We start from the raw sequence: 20211 nt of genomic DNA on the forward strand, positions 1-20211 counted from the left end.
GTTATGCTACATTTTTATAGATTTCTCAGAGAATAATTTGTGGATCTTTTTGAAAGGAAATCAGGCACGTTTGTTCTAATTGAAATGACTGACTCATGCCCTGTCTTTCTGCAGTACCCGGCCAGCCTGACACCTGCTGACGACCTGAATGGAGCATCCTCCATAGTGACGGTCCTGGATGGTTACAACAGCCGGATCTCGGACACCATTTACAGGGTTCCCCGGGTCAAAGCTGAAATCTCCTCATTGACGGGTTACGTGGATCAGTGGAGGAGGGGGCAGTGCAGCGAGTGGCGGACGAAGCCCCCGATGCCCGAGACGAGGCTGCAGAGTCCGAAAGATTTCATTCACGCAGCGAGCATCGAGGCTCTGATGAGAGTGAAGGAGTTTCTGAATCTGCTGCTGAAGAACCTGGATCAACTGGAGACTTGTTGAAAGACAGACATGAGGACCAATATATATTTAAGTCGGCATCAGGGATGTCGCTCGTGGCCATATTTAACTTTTGCAATGTGTTTTGAAGGAAATTTCTTCTTGAACATGCACTTATTTTTATACATATGTATTTATTTATCTACTTAGAAATTATGTATTTTGTACCAAATATTGTCTTTTTCATGAGCGTGTCTGCAGCACGGGAATGTTTGTATGCAAACTAATCCTGAGCACGTTTTGCACACAGACACTTCAGCTGCTCATAGGTTTGTATTACATTAACTGTTGCATCAACAAAATAGGAATCTACATATTAGCTCAGTCCTGAAGTTGACTCAGCACTGTGAGGAGGAGGCATCACACCGAACAGTGATGTCAGCCATCGGGGAAAGATGCCAAGAACAACAGGTGTGTTTGTATGAGAACAGGAAGGGTAAAGGGCAACTTCGACCTCAGTGAAATATTATGTTATTTAAATCCATAGATTGACATTTTGTATATTTTTGTACAGTTGACAGTATTTTTTTTTAACTATGAATAAATTGTTTGAAAAAAGTTTGTTCATAAAGTGTGTGGTTGTTTTGTAGTGAGATGAGATGAGGGAGAGGAGACAAGTGCAAAAAGACACGTAGACCAGGGTCAGTCGTGTGTGTTCTGGGGTCATGAGTGGGAAGTGTATATCCACAGCGGCTTATGATTAACTTCTGATTTAAACTACCATTCAAAAATAGTGACTGTCACTAGGAACCGACACATCCAGAATCCTGCAACAAATCGGGATTTAATGCAAAAAAAACAATAAAACACACATCCGGGTGGTTTTGTACATTTTCTTAAAAACACTGGTAGACAAAGAGAAACGCCATCTTTGTATAATTCTGTTTGTTTCAGTGGAAAAATGCAACAACATGAACTTGTACTACAGACGAGCAGGAGCAGGGTGACTGAAGTTAGGTGACGGTTCAGTTTAACACATGAGAAACCGGTCGAGCCGACACAAAACGAATGTATGAAGAACCATCGCATTCACTTTAAATCCTCAAGATGGAAAATGTAGATTCAAAAAGCATCTTCTAAGAGTCAAGGAAATTTCTCTCTCACTCACACACACACACACATAATTAACAATTAAACCACTTGTTTCTTTTGTTGTTGCTGTTCTTGTCACTGCTGCCGATCAGCTTCTTCTTGTACTGCTCCACCAGGCTGTCGAAGCGGTCCCCGTCCCTCTTGATAGACTTCTTAGCTGCTTTAATCTTGTGGAAAAAAACAAAATGAGGAGGGTGTTAAGATAAATCCACGGGGCAACTCTGGTTAGGTGTCACCAAACTGACAAGCTAGACATCTGATACATCTGCATCTGCCACAGTGATCTGTTACCAAACTGATCCACTTTTAGAATGTCAGAAACCTAAATCCTTTAAATTGTTCTTATAGATCTCTTAGACTTTAATCATATATATTTGGGCATGTGCACCTCTAATAATCTGAAATTAAGCATAAATTAATGATCATATGTCATCCAGTCGATTGTAATACATGTTTGTACAGAGGCAGTTCTATTGTATCGATAAACTTTTGTAAATCGACCAAGCAGATATCCAGCAACAGCCAGTGTTAAGGTTGTTTGCATTTGGTTTTGGCAACGTTCTTGTTCTTTGTGCAAGCCAAGTCTCAGGGGCTTGAAAATTAAAACAGACAAGCCACTGTTTTTAAATTGTTTCAAATAAATCAGGGTTTCACTGATTGAACATGACACCAGGTTACAAATAAGCAAGAACAGCTGAATATGTAAAAACCTGGCTTCTGGACTGCATGGGCTTCTCCATTTGTCTTTGAGGCTCTTTTCTTTGAGGCTCTTTTCTTTGAGGCTCTTTTCTGGTGGAGTTAGGTTTCATTTTCTTGGGTGGTGGGCCTTGCTTCTTTCCTTTATCACGCAGTCTGTAAAAAAAGACAAAACAGGCAAGATTGGTTACACATGATGGAAAGTTGTGTTGGCATTTGTGTTAATTGCAATAAAATAGATCTAGATGTTGAATTAGTATTATTATTAGCAAAGAAACTGCATAATGTAAATTGACAGGTTAACTAAACTCATGAGGGAAAAACATCCGCCACTGTAATGTCAAAGCAAGCAATGCATGCAATTCTTTCAAGTTGCAGAGATCCAGCAGGTCACTTTTTCCTTTGGTTACACAATAACTAATTATGTTGAGGTAAGAGAAGATCGCTCCTGTAATTTTTTGACAAAAATTTGTTAGTGGTATATCCTTAAATCTTTATTTATCTTGCTGTGAAGATCGATCGGCTGAAGCACAGCAGATAGGTAAGAAGCTTTTAAAAAAACATGATACAAGTAGGCAATATAATCTCCACCTGATCTTAGGTCCCCGATGAGAAGGTAAATGCAGGACCGCTTTTCGTTTCTTTCCATTCTCCAGAGAAACGTGTTCCACCTCAGGTTTGGTCTGGAAACCGGAGAAGAGTTTGTCTTTCTTCTGGTTTTGAGGAGGAGCTGATGAACACAGAACAAACAGTGGACAGAGAGAATAAAAAAAGATGTAAGAGGGACACAAATGGTAACAGCACATATGAAAATGCCTTGCGTGACATTTCAATTCAGTGCTACAGCTGGTTAAACGGTAACATGGTTTCTCCTCAGCGCTATGTGCTGTTCTGTGTCTGTCTTGTGACAGAATATGTTTTTCACTTTTCTACATGGTTAATATAAGCATGGTGAACCACAAGTATAAAGTCATAATCCTTTCATACCGCTCTCCTTTCCTCCCAGCTCTGATGACGACTGTGGTTTACTTCCTCCGGTCCTCGGGCCTTGTCCACCAGCGGCTGCCTGAGGTTTAGCTCCTCCTTGATAGGGACGATTTTGGGTAGACTGCTGCAAAAACATACACACAGCGTTATTTTCCATAAAATGTTTGTTTAAACACACATTCTAAGATGAGGATATAACTATTTTATAGACAAACCTTGTTCTTTTGTTGTCGCATTTCCTTCATTTTAAGTTTCCTTGAATCCTCCAGGGAGAACTCAACAACAGGTCTCTACAGGCCAAGAAAAGAAAGTACATTTCAAAAAGCTGCCTTTAAAACACACTAATATTAATTTGACCACTTAAGTTGTCCAGAGTAAAGTGTACCTTGTGAGACCCAAAGATATCAGGGTTGTTGTTGAGGTAACGGAGTGTTTTGAGAGCATATTCATGTTCCTGGAACTGGACGAAGCCGTAACCTAACGACTGTCCCATCGCCTTACCCTTCTCGGGCTTCCTATCATACATCACCCGACACTGAGAGGAGAAACAGGACGTGCACACACGCATGAATATAAATGAAAACAACACCCCCTACTGGGCAGACAGAATAATTCTATAGCTGCCACATCCACACAAAAATTCCGGGAATGTTTACGGAGTTGCAATAAAAAAAAAAAAAATTGTATTGGGCTGTATTTAAATAAATGTACCTCTGGGATGCGCACTCCCTTCCCACCCTTTATGGCTTCAAGGCAGAGCTCTCTGAGTTTTTTATCGTCGACCGACTTGGGCAGGTTATGGATACACAGACGATTCTTCGATACAAACACACCGATGTCCCGAAGCTTGGTCCTCTTTATTTCTTCAAACTAGGAGAGGAGACAAAGAGACAAATATGAGTCGATTCAGGGGTGAATATAAGTACAAAAAAAAACATTCTCAAAATGGAAAGGATTAAATGTTGAAGAAATATAAACTCACTCTGGTTCTTTTGATCATGTCTGCTTCAGGCACACCCTCTGCAGCCTTGGTTCCAGCTCTGATCACTGGTTGTTGAAGTCAGAAGAAGAGAACAGAGTAAGACATGGAACTGATCTAGAATCACCTCAGCAAAGGAGTGTGACAACTAAACTGATCTAATAATTCAATGTGCACCTCTCACAAGTCAGACATGCCTTGGCTGACTTTGCATATCACTTGGAGATTTACCCCTTCATGCTTTTTAATGTAGAAGTCTATCTAGCTTACTTCAAATCAGCACGAAGAAATACATAAAATAAATAACTCCAAGAGGAAAACCGTTAGAAGGAAAAATGCCCCGAGAAAACATAGGAGGAGAAAACAGGAGGACGAAATGGGTTTACTCACATCCCTCTCTGGCCAGGTACAGGTTCCTGGTGCCTGTTTCTACTTTCACTTTATCGACCTTCAGTTTGGAAGCATCGTCTCTGGTCACTGCTGCCACAATCAACAGCTTTCTGCCGTCCACACGCACACCGCCATTCTGCATCAAACAACAAAGTGTTGGAGCAAGTCAGCAACATTTACAAAACAGATGATGCCGTAACATAAAATAAAAAAAGGTATGGAGAATATTTAGAGTTGTTTTCTCCGATTTACCTCGGCCTGATCTTCTGCTGCAGCTATGCACCGGTCTGCACACTCTTTATTCTTAAACTGAGCAAATGCACAACCTGGAAAAACAAAACAAACAAAACAAAAAAATGAGCCAATCAGCAACAAGAGAGGATGAATAGTGTCCAGCTAAAGCACAGCTGACCGACCTTTTGAATGGTCGGTGTCCGGGTGGAGAACAATCTTGATGTAGTTAAGTTCTCCGTACTTCAGGAGAGCTTCCTCAAGACCTTCTTCCTCTGTGTCAAAGGACAGGTTCCTGAAGGAGCCAGGAGAAACAAGCACATTTAGGATTATAACATAAATGCTCGATAATAGTAAGAGAAAAAAATGGAAAATGAAACAATCTTAAAAAATGTATTAAATGGTTAAGAGTGAGATAAATGAAAGTAGGAAGAGTCACATACCTGATAAAGATTGTCTTGCCCTCTTTAACATCAGATGGGAGAAGTTTATTTTGTGCTTTCCTTTTAGCTACAGGAAAAAGCACCAAACAACAACAAAAGTTTAAACATCAAACAAAACATTTGTATAACAGACATACAAATTTAAGATAAGCTGAGAATGTTTACCTGCTTTCTCTTCTTCAGATTCTTCATCATCTTCATCTTGACTCTCATTTGAATCGTGACTACTCCCATCATCATGATCATCCTCTTCATCATCATTATCATCATCATCGTCATTATCATCATTATCCTCATCCTCATCCTCCTCACTATCTTGTTCCTCATCATCCTCATCATCCTCCTCATCCTCTGATTCCTCTACCTGCTGCACAGCTGGTTTAGAGGCGACTCTGCAGAAAATCACACAATTGACAAAAAAAGTCAACCAGTTAAATCAACTGAATGTAAAAATGTGACAGCAGATGGACAGAATGGTTTATATCTGGGGTTCATACTTTTTCTTTGATGGTGGGGCTGGTTTCGTTTCCTCCTCCTCTTCCTCCTCCTCCTCATCCTCCTCATCTTCAGGTTCACTTTCTGGGTCCGACGGTTTTACAGTTGCTGCCTCTGTAGTTTTACTTCCTGTGAGGTAGAACAAAATTAAAATCTTAATTCGGATACTGACTGACATACTCCGATGTCTTTTAGTGTGCTCTTTTCAATTAATTGTGATGTAGATATTGAAAGAGGAAATGTTGCTTTCTCTTGAAAATGTACCTGCACTAGAGGATAGCTGTGTGGCAAGGTATTTGTCCTTAGGTATAGCCCAGTCAACTGCTACCTGCCTCCCTGTGGAAAGAATAATAATGTTTAGAAAATGAAGTCACATTATTCAACCTAGATACAAGTTTGCAGTTGTCTCAGTCACTGACCTTTTATCTCCTTCAGGTTCATGCTCTGAAGAGCTTTTGCTGCCTGAGACACGTTTTTAAACAAGACAAATGCAAATCCTCGCATCTTCCCATCTATACAGAAAGACAAAGTAAATACGGGAAGCACATCATCGATTGTCCAAATCGACAGTCGCACAGCTATTCAAAAAATGATGTGTGGAATAGAAATAATACTTTAAACAAATGTTACCAGGTTTTAGGGGAATTTTGGACTCAAGAACTGTTCCGAACTTGGAAAACACCTGCTTCAGGTCATCTTCTGAACACTACAACACAAGACACGGATCACCCTGCAGCTCAAGCTACACATCTTCTCAAAAGTACATGTTAGTGGGTCAAAGTGCAATTTCATGTTATTTTGTTCCACATCAATGTTGTGCACTGTACCTTGAAACTGAGGTTCCTGATGATGAGCTTGGCCTTCAGTAGTGACTTCCTGAAGCCTTTAGATCCCTCCTCGCTCACTTTAGCAGCCGGAGCTTTAGCTGGTACTTTATCTGTTACTTTATCTGGTACTTTAGCTGGTATTTTAGCTGGTACTTTAGCTGGTACTTTAGCTGGTACTTTAGCTGGTACTTTAGCTGGTATTTTAGCTGGTACTTTAGCTGGTACTTTAGCTGGCACCTCAGCTGGTGCTTTAGCTGGTTCTTTACCTGGTTCTGTAGCTGGTGGTTTAGCTGCAGAATGAAAGACATAAACAAGGTTATGAAGAAGGAAAAGTAAAAGCAGAAAACTGCTGCTTCTGGACGTGTGTCCTCACACCCACCGGGTTTCTTTTTATCCTTTATTTTCTGCTTGGCCACAGAAAGAGAGATCCTCTGTCCGTCGTAGTCTTTTATCGTTTTCATGGCTTGCTGGGAATCCTCCTCCAAAGCGTATGTGACATAGCCAAAGCCCCGACATGTTTCTGTACCTGGTTTAAAAAATATATATATGTTAGTTGCTGGTGTTGATATTTGTATCTAAACCTCACTGCTCCTAGTTAACAAAGTGTTTTTACGAGTTACTCTACACTGGGATTAAATTGATAATTTGACTTGTTAACTAATTATTAACGTAAAAAGACGCAAAGTAAATGACAACATCACCTTTCTCTCTGACCACGAAGCACTGCTTCACCGGACCGACCTCTGAGAAGATTTCTTCAAGACGCTCGTTCGAAGCCGAGGCTGGAAGAGAGGCGACGAATAAGGTCTGAGGAGCAGGCATGGCTCTCTGCTGCTAGCTAACGTTAGCACGATAGAGTTAGCCTCCCCGGCTCGGTAATAACTCACAAACTGCGGTTTAACCTGCTCACACTCCAACACTGGAGCGTAATATTAAACTACTCAGAAGAAAATGTCACCGTGAGATTTAACAGATGTCACGGAGCCGTTTAGCTTGATCGCGATTAGCTGCCAGGATTTGTCGCATGTTTACATATGTGGGCAGACATCTTAGAAAGTGAGCGGAACCTGTCACTATTCGAGTTAAGCGGCGGAAATCTGGAGCGTGGTGCCTCCTGCGGGCCCGGAGGTGTCACAGCAAAATAAAATAAAATAAATGCATCTTGTAAATATTTAGTCTTTAAAATATTGTTTCATTTTGTACCTTTAACATCCCTGTTTGTATGGGATACGCAGTGGTATACTATAGAAGCTGCAAAAGAGGAAGTTAGGTGCAGATTTCAGAGGTTGATACTCATAGTGTTTAGCAGCAGAAATTAGGACTGTGGCGCCACCACCAGGCCAAGAGGTGTAACTATGTCATGTTGCAGAGAATCAGCTGCAAATAGAGATATCTTCACAGTGACTTCAAGGGAAGTAATTTCCCTGAAAAAAAACATATCATTCGTGCATTATATATATGTTAGACGTATACATAATTTACATTACTGGTTCAGTGTGTAAGATTTACGGGAAAGGGATCCATTGAATATGAAATAATCACAGTGATGTTCTCCTTAATGTGTTTCATCTAAATTGTACACATTGTTGTTTTCTTTACCCTAGAATAGGCTCTTTATATTTACAACAGGAGTGGGTCCTCTCTATGGAGGCTGCCATGTTTTTTTTAACAGTAGCCGAAACTGGACAAACTAAACACCTTTTGAGGTTTTATGAAAACTGAAGGCTACCACAGATGTCACTAAATTCTACACTCTGATTCCTCAAGTATAATTAAATGCTTATCCAGAGGGTCTGATGTGTGAACAAAACGGAGAGAAAGGTGAGGCTTCACAGCCAAATGAGTCCCCTGTGTCCATACAGAATAACCATAACAGTTCTGTGTGTGTGTGTTTTCCGTTAGTACCTTCAATGTGGAGGATGATGGGGAGAATAAACAATAATGGCACTTAAACACAGAAATGAGAATTATTCTACTGTTAGATTTTAAAAACATTTTTTACCATGAATTAGTCTGAACAAAAAATTCCATCACACCTGAGATAAGAGGCTCACATATTTATTTCTCGACCAACAAGAGAAAAGATAAATAAATACAAGTCTGGAATGTAAGTACACGTCAGAAATGTATGTTCAAGTTATGCGAGACAACAGTTAGTAAAATCTCCGGAGGTTTTCAAGTGTTCAGTTGTTAGTTGCAACTTCGTGAGGAAAAACAATATTGATAGAAAGAATGGAGACAGATAAACCGTTGTAAAGATCTCCCAACATGGAAAAATGCCCAAGTAACCGATACCACAAGCTCTCTGTGTAGTGCAACTTGTTTAGTAAAGAACAATCAAATGAACTCCTGCATATATCAAGATGTTATCATCTGGGTTTCATCCAGTTCAACTAACTCCTACATGGTGGAATTTCTTTTTAATGATTATATATTCTTTAAGGCACTGGTTATATTTAATATATCTTATAGTTTAAGTTTCTATTCATGAGGTTTATGAATTTGAAGTTTCTATAAGTCTTCCATCTATATTAATGCTATTAGTGCTATTCTTCTACTGCCAGACACAACACTGCAGCACTTCCTGTGTAACACAATAGAGTCCCTGAAAAGACACAGCTACGGTACCAGTAATTGTAAAATCTATCATAAATATAGTATCTAATATACTGCAAACACATAAAGTTTGTTGATAATAATCAGGAATTGGAGCAATAGGAAGTTCATTTTGCATTTCTTTGCCGATAAAAAATCATCTCAGTGTGAACTTGAGCTTATCAGTTGAGTATGCAAACATAAACGTTATTAAACATGAAGTAATGGTTGTTTGAACACTGGATCGGTTTATCAAACTTCAAGCAATGACGAAACATTAGCAGTTTATAGGCAGGAACTTCAGAAAATGTCCGATAAATTGGTCATGGCGCAGAACGCAGCAGGAGAGTATCCAGGTCAGTTGTTTAATACAATCTCATGTAACTTCTAGTATGCACTTTAATGTAAAATAAGTTGAGTTAACCTGTAATGAAATGTACTTTACAAATACAATTGCCTGTATTAATGATCCATACACAAAAAGACAACAAACATTTAGGGGAAACAAAGAAAACAGGAGCAGTCAACATGACGTGGAATCAAGTTGAAGTGACACCATCTTACATCTTGGCCTTCAGCGGAGCGATGTTGAGTGAATGGAAGAATAATTCCAGTGTGCTCACATACTCCTGGGGGTGCCTCTTCAGGTGACCTGCGTGTGTTGAATCCGCCCACTTCTTTGCGGTGATGTTAATCCCGCGCTTTCGCCAGAAGTCGATCAATTCCTCCATAGTCTGTGCGTCGCTTATCAGATCATTCTCGCAAAAGAGGAACAGTGAGGGAACGGGGATTGGTGTGTTCCAAAACACATCGATGCTTCTGTTGTAGTAGTCCACCGTTTGCTGTTTGAACATGCCAAAGTAAAGCATGCTCACCTTTTTTACCAGTGACTCCAAACGAGGAAACACGGTTTTTCCTAGACCTGTGCAGAGAGGAGGAAAAAAAACACTTCAGTCATTTGCGCTGAAAACAATCACTCCTATTCACATACGCATCATCTGCATGTGTGACTAATAACAATCACAGGAAAATCACAAAGTTAAATCGTGTTAATACCTGAGGCCATCATCTCCACAGAGCCCACCACCAAGCTATCAAAGACTTGCCCTTTGATCCTCTTTGTGAGCGACTGATATTTCTGCTTGTCCTGGGACACGTGAACCAGCAGCTGGGTATACGTGTAGCCACCGATAGAGAAGGCATGGACGAGGAGTGGGCGGGACACAAAGCGTTCGCTCTGGAGCAACTCGATCAAATTCTTTCCATGATCCAGACCCCAGCGAGGCCACAGGAAGTGCGTCACCTTGTGTGTGAAACAAACAGAAAGTTGAAGGACCCCTCGTTTTATAGTCAACATTAATGGGTGTGTTGAGAAGTGCATTGAATTCTTTAAGAAATAATACCTAAAACACAAAACTGAGAAAATAGCTTTTGTGACTATTTAGAAAATGTAATTGCACCCTTGTAAGATATATACATGGTATATACCCTGCAGAGGGTGTGCCTAAAGCAGACATGATCAAAAGAACAAGAGTGAGTTTATATTTCTTCAACATTTAATCCTTTCCATTTTGAGAATGTTTTTTTTGTACTTATATTCTCCCCTGAATCGACTCATATTTGTCTCTTTGTCTCCTCTCCTAGTTTGAAGAAATAAAGAGGACCAAGCTTCGGGACATCGGTGTGTTTGTATCGAAGAATCGTCTGTGTATCCATAACCTGCCCAAGTCGGTCGACGATAAAAAACTCAGAGAGCTCTGCCTTGAAGCCATAAAGGGTGGGAAGGGAGTGCGCATCCCAGAGGTACATTTATTTAAATACAGAACAATACAATACAATTTTTTTTTTATTGCAACTCTGTAAACATTCCCGGAATTTTTGTGTGGATTAGGCAGCTATAGAATTATTCTGTCTGCCCAGTAGGGGGTGATGTTTTCATTTATATTCATGTGTGTGTGCAAGTCCTGTTTCTCCTCTCAGTGTCGGGTGATGTATGATAGGAAGCCCGAGAAGGGTAAGGCGATGGGACAGTCGTTAGGTTACGGCTTCGTCCAGTTCCAGGAACATGAATATGCTCTCAAAACACTCCGTTACCTCAACAACAACCCTGATATCTTTGGGTCTCACAAGGTACACTTTACTCTGGACAACTTAAGTGGTAACATTTATATTAGTGTTTTTAAAGGAAACTTAAAATGAAGGAATTGCGACAACAAAAGAACAAGGTTTGTTTATAAATAAGAGTTATATCCTCATCTTAGAATGTGTGTTTAAACAAAAAATTTATGGAAAATAACGCTGTGTGTATGTTTTCGCAGCAGTCTACCCAAAATCGTTCCTATCAAGGAGGAGCTAAACCTCTGATGGATCATTTCCCTACCTCACTCTCCACTACGAGCACATCCAAGCCGGTGCGGAAGTAGATCTCACAATACTTGGCCACAGCTTGGGGGCGCGAACCCATCCACGGGAGCATCAGCATGAGGGGTTTGTGATCTTCAGATGCCAGGGTCTGGCTTCCTGAGGCTGGAGATGCCAATTCATTCACGTACAGAGTCACATTCTTAGCGAGGCGGAGGGCAGTAATTCCTCTGCTCAGGGTGGTCCTCGCCAACATTGCTGCTGCTGTCAGGATCCCGACTGCATTAAAAGGTGACTGGGGAGTCTGCAGGGAAATAAAGAGTTAGGGTTGTTCTTTCTGAAAAGCACGAACCTGCTGTGGGATATGTGTCCGTATGTGGCCTTTGGAAGTTAATGCCCCTCAGAAACCTTTCTAATACAGACAGAATTTCCTCAAAGTTTTTGTATAAAGTAACATCTGTGTCAGATACTGATCAACTAAGAGGATGGCATTTTCCAACATTCTCAAGGAAACTGAAACTGCCTCGTTTTATTAAGTATTAAAAGGCATAAAAAATACATCAAAGAAATCCCACGAGAACTAGAGTACTGCTCAAATATCCCTCTAAAGACTCTAAGTAAACATGAGTTACCGATTCTGCAACAGATCAGCAAACCAGTAGCAAGAACAAAAATAAAGGCGTGTAAAAATATATAATCTAGAGCCTCGGTTCCCAAACTGGGGTACATGTACCCCAAGGGGTACGCGAAGTGGTTCAGGGGGTACGTGGGGAGAACATTTTATCTGCGTTTTCAAAGTGAAAAAGCCCATTACATTTTCAAACTGAGCTATAAATAATCGTGCAATATTAAATAGTCTGAATAGCCAACTTGCATTGCCAAAAATACCCATATTCCGCAAAATAATTACACTGCCAAAAAAAGTTACAGGTAGGTTAGTGACCGTTAGTCAAAACTAGGGATGGGCATAATTAATCGACAATCTATTAATTGATCCTTAAGAATTTCGTAGATGACATTATTTTGTCATCTACCATTATTATAAGTCCTGAAATCCCTGACAATTTCAAAGTTTCAAGTGTTATAGGCTGTATACGTAGCTGGAGATTGAATGTCTGAAGGGGTACGAGACTGTTAAAAGTTTGGGAACCACTGTTCTAGAGTAACTGTTTAGTTACCCAAACTATTGTACTTTCCCTCTTAAGACAGAAGAGAGACTTTGAATCCAAGTGAATGTCTGTGCCAAAACTCCGTCCCTTGGAAATTCCCTCAAAGCAAATATTGAGAAGTTCAAATAGCCAAAAAACAGGTTTGGTAAAATCACGGCAAATGTGACCTTTGCCTTCTTCACCATGTTATCTGATTGAGCCTTTGTACCAACCGTAGGGCCTCATAATGATCCTGAGATTTAACTACAGTGGCGAGGACAGACAGGTCGATGGAACGCTGTCACTATACTCTATATGCATAAAATAAAAACTCAATTTGAAAGATACTCTCAGAAACTTCATTCTCAACATCACTCTCCTGGTAATGTGCCACCTACTGACCAACACTATATCAAACCTTGTTATGGCGGAAACCCGAAGAATGTGAGTGAATGATGTTGACTTGAAAATTAAAAGGTCGCTGCTGAGGCCATTTGTGTTGAGTTGGCGCCATCTACTGAACTCGTAGACACAGAGTCTCTTGTGGTGTAAGAGCATGTGTGATCACTGATGTTCATATGCCGCAGGGGCGTGAAGCTCATTGAAAAGGGAACAATGAAAGTAAGGAGGGAAAGAATGAACAGAAGAACAAGATAGATGAGTCTACATCCCCTGAAACTGTGTTATACTCGTTCTTCAAGTTGCGATGTGCTCCTACTTGGTCGGTTTTAAGTTACGGAAAGATAATGACATCAGCTCCTGTTTTGTTCTCATGAATATAATAAAGGTCGAGGTTGAAAGTTTTGAAAGGAGTTGCGGCTCTAACAGACAATCTTTCACTGTATTGTATTGTTATGATAAAATTGCTATTTGAGCTTCATTAGACGTTTCCTTTAACCTCTGATTCAGAAGCGTGAGACTCCTGTATCTCTCCACCTTCCACAGGAAAAGGTCACCTGGTGTGAGTCAAAACAGGTTGGTCCAGTAGTCACCGGTAGTTTCCTCTAATTATAGGGATCAACTCATATTTCATTGAGACTTCCTCACAGACGATCACATCAGTTTAGTTTTATTGGTTTGTCATGCGATGTTGATATTCTGTTTACACTGTATATATTCGTTTTAAGTCCATTTATATTTGTTTTACATTTCCCCACACATACAAGTATTGCATGTTGCTTACAAGTTCACCTTTGATTACCCTTGCTGTTTTTACACTGCACGTGTCCTTAGGGTATATGGATGATCTTATCTTATCTTGTCTTTGAATGATTTACCAGCCGTACGTCCTGAAACGACATATAGTTATAACCTTACTGTGGGCTTTCAAAAACGAACGCCCGGCAGCGCTGAGGACACGTCCCTTTTTGACCCTCCTCTCCCTCCATAGTGCCCCCTACGTGTTGTTGTACAATGTACTCACAATAACCCACGGTGAATTAACGGACTCAGAATAAACTCGCTTCTGTGAATAAATTAGCATGAGCTCGTTCTAAAGAAGAGTGAGAAGAGGCAGATGTGCGATTAAAACCCCGAAGCTAGCCCCGTCTTTAAATAGCCTTTCGTCAACTTTGACAACCGAGTGATAACCGTCCATAACTCCAGCGTGAAGTTTTTAAACGTCTCCGCTGGCGGCTGAGTGACTGACCTGGTCTCAGATCGGTGCTGGTGACGAACCTGGTCTCAGATCCGTGTCGGTGACTGAACTGGTCTCACATCGGTGCCGGGGATGTTCTAACACATCTGTCCTTGTCCAGAACACGTGGTTAGCAGCGGTATGACGTGTGTTAGCTAAACGCCCAGCTCCCTGTTGCTGTGGCTGGTGAAGTTGTGTCTCTGACTCGTCCCAGCTGCTGCTTCCTCTTCGTCTCCGTCATCATCGAATGAGTGTGTGTGTGTGTGTCTCAGTTGTCCTTAAATGATCATAAGTGTACTGCTGCCTTCTTTCGGAGAAACCTAGCTTGTCAGTGGGAATGTACGCGATGTACCGACTTAAACACACAGACACAGAGAGAGAGAGAGATAAACACACTCTCCCTCAAGTGTTGACCTCTATATCCACCATACATGTCATGTAAGTTCAATAATCAGGTGTCTTGTCCTTACTAAACAAAAGTGTAAGTAAATAAGTAATATCACAGTGACATATTGTATATGTAGATAGACTTGTTGTCTGACTCAGACTTTTATTCCGCCCCCACACCTTTAGGATGTGTTAAATTAACACATTACATCATATTATACTATATTGCATATTGCAATCGGACACTGTTTACTGTTTTGCATTTTGCACCTCACTATCACTTTTTACATCTTTTATCTTTTATATATTTTTACTCAGAAATGTTTATGTCGAAATAAATGTTACTCTGTATAGATATTGGAAAAAAGTGAGTAAATAAGAAGTAAACAGTGAGTAAATATATACTGGTTTTCTATTTTTCATTGCTTTCCTATGTATGTTGTATTTATTGCGTTTTTATGTTTCTATGTTAATTGTAAGCACCAATTACCAGAGCAAATTCCTTGTAGGTGTAAACCTACTTGGCAATAAAAATACTTCTGATTCTGATTCTGATTGTGACGGCACTAATCTTCTCTGGTCAGGGTCAAACGACATAAGGTGAATAGATTCATACAAGTGTGTTTGAGTATGTATGTATGTATGATGTATGTATGATGTATGTATGTGTGTATATTATGTATCTATCTGTATAGGTTGTTTAGATAAATTCATCAACCCCCCCCCCCCCCCCCACACAGCTCAACGGTCAAATGACGACAGTCTTCAAAGGTATACCTTTGAAGACTGTCGTACCTTTGAAGTCTGTGGTTACTTAAGAAACCGCCAGTTTTCACTTTTCGATCAGTTCTCGTCTAACTACTTGGCTGGTTGCACCTGAACTCTGTTCTTTGGATTTGACTTGAAGTCAACTAAGATCTAATTGAACTCTGGTCTTTCACCTGAACTCTGTTCTTTGGATTTGACTTGAAGTCAACTAAGATCTAATTGAACTCTGGTCTTTCACCTGAACTCGTTTCTTTCACCTGAACTTGTTTCTTTGGATTGAGAGAAGAGAAAGATGTTCCGGAGGTCCCGTGACAGGGAGGCTGTTGTGTCCTTGGAGGCTTCTGCCTCCTCCAAGAAGCCATGGACCCCACCTGATCGGAGGGGCGAGAAGTGGCGTCGTGTTCCATCCAAGCCCGTGGGCTTTCTCGACGCTGCCTCCTACGAGCATCAGACGCAGGTGAACATCGCCTTTGGCTTTCCATCCATCCATAGGACCGAGAAGACAGAGGAGGGAGCTGTGAGGAAGGAGCAGGTCCAGCCTGAGGAGACCGTCAGCTGTGTCACGGACAACTTTCAAGCGTTCATAAGTCACGAGGAGATGGACGGTGAGGAGAGCCTGCAGGAATCGGTTGAGCTGGTTTTCAAGAGGGCCGTGCAGAAACCAGACTCTGCTGCAGTCTTCGCGGAGCTGTGTCAGCGCCTCTCAACAGTAAGTGATGCATCTATGACTGGAAGCTACTTTTATCCTGTTTCTTACTTAGTTGAGAAGTTGATCTTTTTTTGCAGGTTGTAACATTCATTTAAAACTTTGATAAACAAGCTATGCTAACCCCTTAATGCACACCATGGGTCATATTTTTGAGATAAATGTATTATATCATTTAATATTCCAGGTTTTCATTAAATATCCTGTTTTTGATTACCAGAAATATTGATCTTTATTTTTCCTTTATTACTTTATGAACAAACAAATATTTTGTATTGGAAATAATATTCTTTCTCACTAGTTATTGATTGTGAAGAAACTCTTAATAATAATTTACATTTGTTTATAAGGTAAGAAAGGAAAAAAGAAAATAATGATTTGTGTTAATCAAAAACAAAATAACTAATGATTGTCTGGAATATTAAATGAAGAAATAAATTGATTTCAGAGATATAGCAAAGAAACATTCATGCCATGCATGAAATAACATAGGAAATTAAAACAGGTCATTTTTTACCCATGTTGTGAATTAGAAGGGTGGTGATACAAAAAGTACTTTTTTTTCAAATAGTAAGAAAGGAAAAATTAAAATAAGGATTTGTGATGATCATAAACAAGTTAATTGAGGAATACCTGAAATACTAAATTAATCAAAATGAATCGTCACTTTGGTTAATCAAATAATAAGTTAATTTAGAATTGAGGATAATAATCAGCACACACTGATAATCGTTGACTGCATTTGGTGTTTGCTGTATAAAGTGAATCTTTACACATAAATAATCACAATGTTTTCCTGTATGTGAGTTGCATTTGTGTTAATATTTCCTTATGGTTTTCTTCTGTTCAGGTGGAATTCCAATCCTTGTCCGACTGGTCGGCCAGCGTCTCCTTCAGGTCCCTGCTGGTCAAGCACTGCCAGGCAGAGTTTAAGAAGAACTTTGACAGGGAGGACATTTCACGGAAGGGGGTGTCCTGCCTAGAGCCAGTCAGGGACGTGAGGGTTATTGATCGACTGAGGGAAGAGAAGAACAACGCCAAACCCTCCTGTCGCTCCATACATACCATCCGGTTTATTGGGGAGCTGTTCCTCTCCAAGGTTCTGGATCACAAAGCCATGCACTACTGCATCAGGAGGCTGCTGCAAAATGGAGACGGGCCGTCTCTCGAGAGCCTCTGTGAGCTCCTCCAGCTCATCCAGCAGGACCTGGAGGTGGTCACGTCCAGGGAGGTGATGGACTCGTACTATAACCAGCTGAAGTTCGTCGCAGAGAAAGGGAGGAGGGCACCAAGGCTCTCCCTTTTGTTGAAGGACGCGGTGAAGGCAAGGAAGTGAGCAGGCTCCAGCCCCCACACAGACACACATGCTGCATGATTACAAACCTCACTGATGGATGACCGAGGGCATCTCCTCAATCCACGCTGCTGGGAGGACTCGGCGACTTTAAACTGGTGGTGGTTTCTCATCACTGGAAACTGTCCACACCTTCTGTGAATGTGAATACACTTGTGCTTTTCTCTATTCTAAATAAAGGATATGATCTGATATTAACCAAAGTGTGATTTTGGTTTATGATGTCTTATCGCCGTAATATGTGCTTCTGAAAAATTGCTGCATCCATTAATTATGAAGGAAGAGAAGGAAACATAACAAATCCTGATAACAGACTCATATTCATACATTTTCTGATAGTGCAGCTCCAAGTTGAGTTAATCTGATCATGTTGTCCTCTTCATTTGTTTACTTGAGAACTAAATAGAGGTTTTATTTAAGATGATATAACACATTTAAACTCTAACTTTACAAATTTCTCAAGTTGAAATCCAGATTATAAAGTTATTTTCAGGCTTTAACTCTTTATATAAAACTTCTATCCACTTTATAAATGATCTGTTCTGTTGTGCACAATAGGGGTTTGTGAGCTGAGGAGAGTTCTGTTCATAGAGAAATCTCCTACTACTGAGTCCCAATTGTAAATAAACATTTTGAGAATAATTTGTACTGTTTCTTGTTGTATACGTGCAAGTGATGAATCAGAGTAATAATTCCATCAATTTTCTAAACTGTCTTTCCCATTTAGCATCTTAGTTGATGGAGACCCAGAATCAAATCAATACTTTCTTTTATTTGCATAGTCAGTATTCACAAATCACATTTTGCCTCATAGGGCTCAACAACCTGTACAAGGAGCAACACCCTCTGCCTTGTTACAGCAGCAAAGGGGACAGTCAGAAATAGACACCAGAAAAGTAATAATAAGTGAACATGTAATACTTTCTACTAATGCAATGAAATATAAAAACAATTTAAAAATACAAATAGAATATATTATACTATAATAGATAGCATGGGCGTCGTTAGGCCTATTTTTAGGGGGGCTGAAGCTGAAGCCCCCCTAAAATGTTCTTCAGCCCCCCAAAATAATTATTGGGATTTTTTTGGGAATTTTAAATTTTTTAATTAAACTATTGTTTTACACATGGACAAGTTATTTATAACTCTAACATGCTACATATGTTAGTGCGTTTCTGTTTTTTATGTTTTCTCCCCCTTCAAATTACCATCCAATAGCCTATCATCATACTTAACAATAAAAGACCAGGCACTAGGACCTTGGGGAGTCTGCATCTGGCTTTCACACTCTGCCAAGTAACGTCTCTCATCAAGACAGCAGGATTACAGCCAATGAGTTTCGCTCATAGTAAATGATGCACGGAGTGAAATTGTAATTACAGGCAGTGATGCCGGTAACGCGCTACTTAGAAACGCGTTACTCTAATCTGACCACTTTTTTCAGTAACGAGAAATCTAACGCGTTACCATTTCCAAACCAGTAATCAGATTAAAGTTACTTGTCCAAGTCACCTTGCGTTACTATTTCGGTATTTGTGGTTAAACCACTGGGCACGTCCTGCGGCTGGTGGAGCAGTCGGCCCGTCACCCTCCTCTCCACGCCGCCGGAGGCTCGGTGTGCGGCACTCCTCGGCGTTTTTTTAGGGGGGGAGGTGCTCGTCCGCGATGCGGGGGCTTTCCTTCTAGTGGGCCGCGGGGCGGTGTCCGTCGGCGCTGCGGAAGGCGGGGACCGGTTGGAGGGGACCGGGTACGGCGGTCGGTGGCAGCGACTCTGGACGCGTGTCGGTCCCGTCTCGCGGATCACCTCAGCTACAGCGCCCGTTGGGGGAACCCTCCGTTCGCGCGGGGGGGGGGGGGGGGGGGAACCTCCGGCGGTGTCTAATAAAGTTAGTGTTGGCCAAACCGGTTGTCATTTTTATGTTTAGGCGGCGGGGGTGTTGTCGGCAGCTGCTGAATGTAACTAATAAAGTAACTTGTAATCTAATTTAGTTACTTTTAAAATCAAGTAACTTGTAAAGTAACTAAGTTACTTTTTCAAAGTAACTATGGCAACACTGATTACAGGTAGTTACAGAATGTGGCTATCTGTAGTTGTTAACGATTGTTACCTGCTTCAATTTAGGTTTACTTGAGGCAAATGAAAGGGAATATTGTAATGAGCTATGTTAACACTTAGCTAGCTAGCTAGCTATTTTGTTAGAAAATGTCTCCAGTGAGCCAGAGTGTGAACCAGCAAATTTGAAATGTAAGAAATAACTATCGACAGCTCTCTATTCTTTGCATTAATATCTATCTCTAGTATTTTAAAACAATAATATCAGTGCCTATAGAATGTTGTTGTTTATAATCAGTTCATATTTGTGTTGTCAAATTTCACAATGACCCTGAAATTCTGTCTTTTCTGTTATCTTATACTGAATGAATGCAAGCAAAGATACAGAGAAAAACCACACTCTTTCTGATTGAGCCAATCTATGAACTGTATGAAACATGGATATCTGCAGCCCCAAAATGCTGCGCGCGCAAACATTCAGCATCCTTAGGGGCTAAGCCCCCCCTTTCTTTCAATCCTAGAAACGCCCCTGTGTACATGTATACATATTTACTTAATTATAGTGTAGTTTGTGCCTTAATATGTCCTTTACTCATTTGATTGTATTGCTAAACACTGTATCTACAAATTT

General features: G+C 40.6%; 3 protein-coding genes across 3 annotated transcripts in view; 1 reads left to right on the plus strand and 2 right to left on the minus strand.

The window, feature by feature from the left end:
- Window positions 1-993, plus strand: part of LOC128444578 (leptin) — a 2002-nt gene extending 1009 nt beyond the window's left edge. Inside the window, exon 3 of the mRNA XM_053427132.1 lies at window positions 115-993. Coding sequence (XP_053283107.1) covers window positions 115-435 — 321 coding nt within the window. The 3' untranslated portion in view covers window positions 436-993. The remainder of the gene's footprint in view (window positions 1-114) is intronic.
- Window positions 994-1196: 203 nt separating this feature from the next.
- rbm28 (RNA binding motif protein 28) lies at window positions 1197-7637 on the minus strand. The gene is made up of 20 exons (XM_053427131.1): window positions 7274-7637; window positions 6952-7098; window positions 6573-6862; window positions 6376-6451; window positions 6165-6257; window positions 6010-6081; window positions 5748-5874; window positions 5416-5642; window positions 5251-5317; window positions 4993-5102; window positions 4829-4902; window positions 4577-4712; window positions 4190-4254; window positions 3919-4077; window positions 3593-3742; window positions 3423-3497; window positions 3208-3331; window positions 2812-2950; window positions 2235-2376; window positions 1197-1691 (listed from the first exon to the last, which is right to left on the minus strand). The coding sequence occupies exons 1-20, from the start codon at window positions 7392-7394 to the stop codon at window positions 1557-1559; spliced, it is 2529 nt and encodes an 842-aa protein (XP_053283106.1). The 5' UTR covers window positions 7395-7637; the 3' UTR covers window positions 1197-1556.
- Window positions 7638-8614: 977 nt separating this feature from the next.
- On the minus strand, window positions 8615-14602 carry si:dkey-5i3.5 (uncharacterized protein LOC565091 homolog). Its single transcript, XM_053426794.1, has 4 exons — window positions 14325-14602; window positions 11548-11832; window positions 10224-10470; window positions 8615-10089 (listed from the first exon to the last, which is right to left on the minus strand). The coding sequence occupies exons 2-4, from the start codon at window positions 11782-11784 to the stop codon at window positions 9728-9730; spliced, it is 846 nt and encodes a 281-aa protein (XP_053282769.1). The 5' UTR covers window positions 11785-11832; window positions 14325-14602; the 3' UTR covers window positions 8615-9727.
- Window positions 14603-20211: the final 5609 nt, after the last annotated feature.

Source organism: Pleuronectes platessa, chromosome 7 (genome assembly GCF_947347685.1).
Source record: "Pleuronectes platessa chromosome 7, fPlePla1.1, whole genome shotgun sequence".
Classification (NCBI taxonomy): Eukaryota; Metazoa; Chordata; class Actinopteri; order Pleuronectiformes; family Pleuronectidae; genus Pleuronectes; species Pleuronectes platessa.

Coding starts and splice junctions, on each gene's coding strand:
- rbm28 (XM_053427131.1), bottom strand. CDS start 7,394: ATGCCTGCTCCTCAGACCTTATTCGTCGCCTCTCTTCCAGCCTCGGCT. Junction 4,713..4,828: donor CAGCAGAAGATCAGGCCGAG/GTAAATCGGAGA, acceptor TGTTTGATGCAG/AATGGCGGTGTGCGTGTGGA. Junction 3,498..3,592: donor ATATCTTTGGGTCTCACAAG/GTACACTTTACT, acceptor CTTGGCCTGTAG/AGACCTGTTGTTGAGTTCTC.
- si:dkey-5i3.5 (XM_053426794.1), bottom strand. CDS start 11,784: ATGTTGGCGAGGACCACCCTGAGCAGAGGAATTACTGCCCTCCGCCTC. Junction 10,471..11,547: donor TGCTCGTAGTGGAGAGTGAG/GTAGGGAAATGA, acceptor TTCACACACAAG/GTGACGCACTTCCTGTGGCC. Junction 10,090..10,223: donor TGTGGAGATGATGGCCTCAG/GTATTAACACGA, acceptor CTCTCTGCACAG/GTCTAGGAAAAACCGTGTTT.